Raw genomic sequence first — 5,473 nt, forward strand, 5'->3', positions numbered from 1 at the left:
TTTTACAGTTTTCTGGAAGTTTGTTCCAAATCTGTGGTGCATAGAAACTGAATGCTGCTTCTCCTCGTTTGGTTCTGGTTCATGCCTGAACACGCATTAATACGCACAGCAGAAGTCATGTTAGCGCTGAAGCTAATATTTATCGTCTTCCTTATATTCGCTCTCTGCACTGAAAAACACTAAATCTTACCAAGTAATTCTAGTTCAGTTTCTTGTGTAAATATCTTCATACAAATAAAATAAATTAAATTATAGATAACTTTTCATCTTGAGTCAATAATTCCTTAGTATTGATGAAAAAATAACCAGCTGTGAATGTGTGTAAATATATATTAGTAGGAAACTAATTATAACTTGTCTTATTTTAGTTGTGGAGTTTTGTTTACTAAATATAATAATAATAAAAAAGATACTTTGCAGGCAATATTCGCTTTTATTGTTTGTTTTGTTCTTCCTCTCAAATATTATTAATTATTTAGTAAGATATTTACTTATTTTTCAAGTAAAATGCTTTTTTGTTTTCCTTTTTTTCTTCTATAGAAAACTTTTGATGCAATTTTAAGTCCAAACAAATTATTTAATTTCAAATTAAACCTCCAAATGACAGCAGATTATGGGATCTCTGTGACAGATTAAATTCAAACATTAAAAATCATAAATCAGCATTTTTACCTGCTGAAAACTGCTTGTTTATTTTAAGATAATGAAAGGAGAATAAACTCAGGAACGTTCCAGAAATGTCTGGATGGGATTAAGATCACTGAGATTAACTGAAACTGATCAAAATTCACATCTGTCATCTTTTCCAGACACAGATTATAATCTGGATTGTGTGAACAATTATCTGTTCACCCTCAACTGTTCCCTGAACGCCTCACCAGCAGCCAGCAACCAAACCTACTGGCTGAAAGTCATCAGCGATTTGGACCAGTAAGGCGGATTAAACGCCAAACAGCCTGTTGCCCATAGCAACGGCGGCCATTACATTTTGGTTTCTTCTCCACAGGACGGAGTATAAATGTCTGCTGAAAAACACGACGGCTGGCTTCTTCTGTTCGCTCGACAGATCCCTGATTCCCTACAACGAAACGGAAAAATTTTCAGACGATGAAGATTTTGAGATTTCTTTGTGTAAAAACCACAATGAAATCTGTGAGTTACTGAAGGAAGATTATGAGCCGGAGTTACACAGTAAGTCGGGATTATTTTAACTAATTTTATCACAACACCAAACCTTTTCAATTTTACTGGGGTCGTTTATGGCAGAGCAACACAAAGCAGAACAGAAATATACGACGCCGTATTAGAGACACTGAAGACAGATTTTTTGGGAGTCAATTTCTCCCAAAAAATCTCTGAAAATTTTAGATTAATCTCAGATATCTTATAGAAAAAAGGTGAAAATTCCTGAGCTCCAAAAGTGGAAACTGCAAGAAAAAAAACCCTGGAAATTTCTGAGTTTATTTCCACTAAAATTCTGAGGCCAAAGTCTGAATTTTATGAGAAGAAAACTCAAAATTAATCTCAGAAACCTTATAGAAAAAAATATATATTTTTGAGTTTGAAAAGTTGAACATTTGTCAGAAAAAAAAATCAGAAACTTTCAAGAAAAAAAACCATTGAAACCTTTAAGTCTGAAAAGTTGATCATTTGCACAAAAGAAAAATGTGAAATTTCAATGTTTCAAAAGTTTTTGATTCTCTAGTTTTTTTTCCAGAAAATTTCTGAGATTAACCTAAAAATTTTCTCAGATGTTTTTTACTTTTGGGACTCAGAAACTCATCAAATGATAAAAATGATTTTAAAAAATCTCCTATTAAACATCATTTCTATCATTTTTTTTGGCTTAAATTATTAATTCACATCTTTTAATGCATTTATAAAAAGGCTTAAGTGGTTGAATGAAAAATCTCCAGAATGTACCAATTTTTTATCCAATTAATCAATTAATTGTCAGAATAATTGGTAGAATAATCATTATTGGCTGTCCTAAATGAAAGGTCAACATGATGCTCTACCTGTGACAGCTCAGGTAAAACCTGCTCTGTTTCCTCCGTCAGTCAAGCCCAGCGCCCCCTGCTGCCTGGAGGTCAGCCACAACGCCACCCGACTCCGCTTCACCTGGAAAAGCACCTATGAGCGTTTCCCTAGAATGGGGCTGAGAGAAAACCTGATGTATCAGCTGCAGATCCACAAGATGGCCGACAAACACCGGGTGAGATCATCATCATCTGGGCCTAAAATCAATCAGCCATTATTAGTTATTAATTACTGAGACAATGCATCAATAACAATATATATCACGATAGACACATGATCAATATCAATAGAAAATATGTCTGATAGAATATTTAATACATAGAACATTCCAGGTTGGTACATCAACTAACTCACTCGCTCTTTGGTTGCCTAGCAACAACCTGCTGGGTAATAAGCAGTTTCAAGTTCCCCCAAACTTCGGTTACCTAGCAACAACCTGCTGGGTAAGAAGCAGTTTCAAGTTCCCCCAAATTTCGTTTACCTAGCAACGACCTGCTGAGTAACTGGAGCAGTTTCAAATTCCCCTCTTTGCCTCATAACTGCTAAAAAATGAAAAGCAAAATGGAGGGAAAACTGGATAATACAGCAAAGTTCATCAGTATTTCTGATAATTAAAACAAAAAAAACCAAATAAATAATTATTGATAAACTGATATGAAACACTAATATCGCGATACGTTTTTCAGCCATATCGTCCAATAACCCGAAGAAAAAGTTAAACTCGTCGTAGTTTCAGATTGTAAGTATGGCAACACAAGAATCAAACAATGAAGATTATTCTTTACAACACACATTTCCTTTAAAACTTAAATTTTAAACAATTCAACATATTTTAATGAAGCTTTTCTGAAAAAAAAATCATATTTAATAATAATCTGATTCTCAATAAAGTTTCACAGCTATAATCTGTGTCCAGTGTTGATGTACAGAACCCCGTTGGGTCCAAACGTTTCCTCCAGGTTTTATTTATCCTCTCATTTCGATGAAATCTGATGTTTTGGATCTGCAGGTTGACTGGATTCTTCTCGCCTGCTTGTTTTTTAGCTAGAAGCTCGTAACATCACCATCAGCAGCGTCAGCACAACGCACTCTGTGGAAGACGAGCACTTTGAGCCCAGCACCGAGTACGCTGCACGAGTGCGGTCTAGTCCAAACCAGGCTCACTACCAGGGCCAGTGGAGCGACTGGTCCTCTGTGGTTCAGTGGAGGATGGAGCCGGCCGCTGATGGTCAGATTAAATGAAGAGCGTAGAGCAGAAACGTTCCTGTCGGTTGGTTTTTATGGGTTTTCTTGTGTTCCTGCAGCTTTTAAGGAAAACGAATTCATTTTCAACCTGCCTTTGACATTCGGCCTGTTATGTGCTCTGGTGGTTCTGGTGCTGGTTTGTTACGGTTCAGTCAGAAAGTAAGGCTCTCCTCATTCTGAATTACTAAAAATTTTATTTTTTAAAATCGTTTATGAAGACATTTTTCTAAAAACGGAACATTTTGACCCAGGTGGAAGCGCAGCACCTTCATCCCAACTCCTGCTCCGTATTTCCACAGTCTGTACAAAGACTGCCAGGGAGACTTTAAGGTAATCCAGAGCCTGCAGCCACCGCCGATAAACTGTTTCTGCTGCTTGTTTCAGTTCCTTTTAATGGTAAAATTGTCTTTTAAGTATCTTTGCTCTGTGGATAATTCATCCAATTAATTGTGATTAATCGATTATTCAAATACTTGCTATTTAAAGTAAAGATAAAAGACAACATAATAAAAGTCGTAATTAAGCCAAAACTCGATAAAAATATAGATTTTGGATTTAACATGAATTAATGTTCAGTCCAGATCTTTTCTCATGTTGATGTCAGAAGAATCATTTCATCCTTAAACGAGCAAGAACTCATTAGAGGAATGCTGTTATTTTATTTTAGGCAATGTTTATTTTCTGATTTAAAAAGGGAAATAAATTATTTATTTGGGTTTTTAAATTTATTTTTAGTATTCTACAAAGTAAGCTTAAGCCATTAAATAAAGAATTTGCATAATGTGCCAATTAATCAGCAGAATAACAGAAAAAATAACCTATTATTATGACTATTTGATTAGTCATCAGAATAATTAGAAGAATAATTGATTGTTCTGACATTAATCAATCAATCATCAGAATATTTGTAAGAATAATCAATTTATCTGAATAACTGAAAGAATAAGCTATTATTCTGGTGAGCAATTTTTAGAACAATAGACTAATCTTTAGAATAACAAATTATTCTGACGATTAATCGATTAATCAGAATTTAAAAAAAATTAATCGAGCTCCTTACCGTCCGGCAGAGCTGGGTGCTCACGCAGGAAAACGCGGCCGACGTGCTGAAACCAGAGGAGGCGCTGCAGGTCGACAGCCTGGTGGAATGCATGCCGGTCCAGGACTTCCAGTTCGACCAGTACCCGGCCCAGTTCCAGCAGCACTTCATGGAGAACCGGGCCTACAGCAACATGTCGTCATCAGTGGACGTCCTGAGCATGCGGGAGTCGGTCTGCGGCTGCGCGGCCCCGCTGCTGGACCAGCGCCTGTCGGCGCGCAGCCTGAGCGGCTACTGCCGGTCCTGCAGCCCGGCGCAGGACTCCGGCTGCTGGCTCTGCAGCGACACCTCCCTGGAGAAGGAGTCGTCCTGGTACTGCAACGAGTACTGCACTCTCAGCTGCCTGCAACAGGCCGGCTGCGCCGCGGCGGGTTGCCATGGAGACCTGAAGGCCCAACCGCGCTTCTCCGACGCTGGGATGGAGGGATAAACCCAACAGTTATGAGCTCCATAAGCAAAACCCTGAAAAATATTCACTTCAGCTTTATGGCATCCTGTGGTGCATTCACTCATAACCAGACCTGCAGCTGCAGCTGAGCGCCTGCAGGGGGCGACTCCAGGTAGTCACTGTAAAAACGCTTCAGTCCGGTCAAAATGACTGCAGAGCAACTCTTAGTTCTCAAAGATTCTCAATTAGCTTTACATATGGACTTTGACTAGGCTGTTCTGACACATATTCAAAGTGGGGCGCAGGGCCATTTACAACCCAGGACTGATATCTTACGGCCCCCACTGCTGACTACGATTCAAAAATAAATTAGGACAAAACTATGATTTTTAAATCAAAATCTGCTTGGATACAACAGAAAGCGATCGTAATTTCTTTCTGTTGTCATGGTGATTAGGATCACGTCTACTAAATTTAATCGAGTTTATTTACCTACCACCGATTCACAACAAATGTAGTCTCAAGGTGCTTCAGAAAAAAAAAATTCATGTTTGAGAAATCCATAATCTCCATGGCAACCATTCAGCTGTTCAAAACGCCTGGGAGGACCTAGCCCCGCCTTTAAATCGCAGCTCCTCCCCTACTCAGCTCCTTCAGACTAGCTCAACATAGGAGCTGCTGCTCAGAACAACGCTGGTAGA

At 38.4% G+C, this 5,473-nt stretch overlaps 1 protein-coding gene and 1 long non-coding RNA gene across 2 annotated transcripts in view; one reads left to right on the forward strand and one right to left on the reverse strand.

Moving 5' to 3' along the window:
- Positions 1 to 4,428, reverse strand: part of LOC106942494 (uncharacterized) — a 10,560-nt gene extending 6,132 nt beyond the window's left edge. The window contains exons 1-2 of the long non-coding RNA XR_001423639.1: positions 4,346 to 4,428; positions 2,019 to 2,121 (exon numbers count right to left, since the gene is read on the reverse strand). This is a non-coding gene — a long non-coding RNA (uncharacterized LOC106942494). The remainder of the gene's footprint in view (positions 1 to 2,018; positions 2,122 to 4,345) is intronic.
- The window catches only part of LOC106942492 (interleukin-21 receptor-like), a 10,768-nt gene extending 5,578 nt beyond the window's left edge, over positions 1 to 5,190 (forward strand). Inside the window, exons 2-8 of the mRNA XM_015025772.1 lie at positions 810 to 930; positions 1,007 to 1,191; positions 2,061 to 2,215; positions 3,085 to 3,268; positions 3,345 to 3,444; positions 3,537 to 3,615; positions 4,356 to 5,190. Coding sequence (XP_014881258.1) covers positions 810 to 930; positions 1,007 to 1,191; positions 2,061 to 2,215; positions 3,085 to 3,268; positions 3,345 to 3,444; positions 3,537 to 3,615; positions 4,356 to 4,814 — 1,283 coding nt within the window. The 3' untranslated portion in view covers positions 4,815 to 5,190. The remainder of the gene's footprint in view (positions 1 to 809; positions 931 to 1,006; positions 1,192 to 2,060; positions 2,216 to 3,084; positions 3,269 to 3,344; positions 3,445 to 3,536; positions 3,616 to 4,355) is intronic.
- Positions 5,191 to 5,473: the final 283 nt, after the last annotated feature.

The sequence above is a fragment of the Poecilia latipinna genome, unplaced genomic scaffold, assembly GCF_001443285.1.
Source record: "Poecilia latipinna isolate Pla-1442-1.1 unplaced genomic scaffold, P_latipinna-1.0 Scaffold4318, whole genome shotgun sequence".
Taxonomy (NCBI): domain Eukaryota; kingdom Metazoa; phylum Chordata; class Actinopteri; order Cyprinodontiformes; family Poeciliidae; genus Poecilia; species Poecilia latipinna.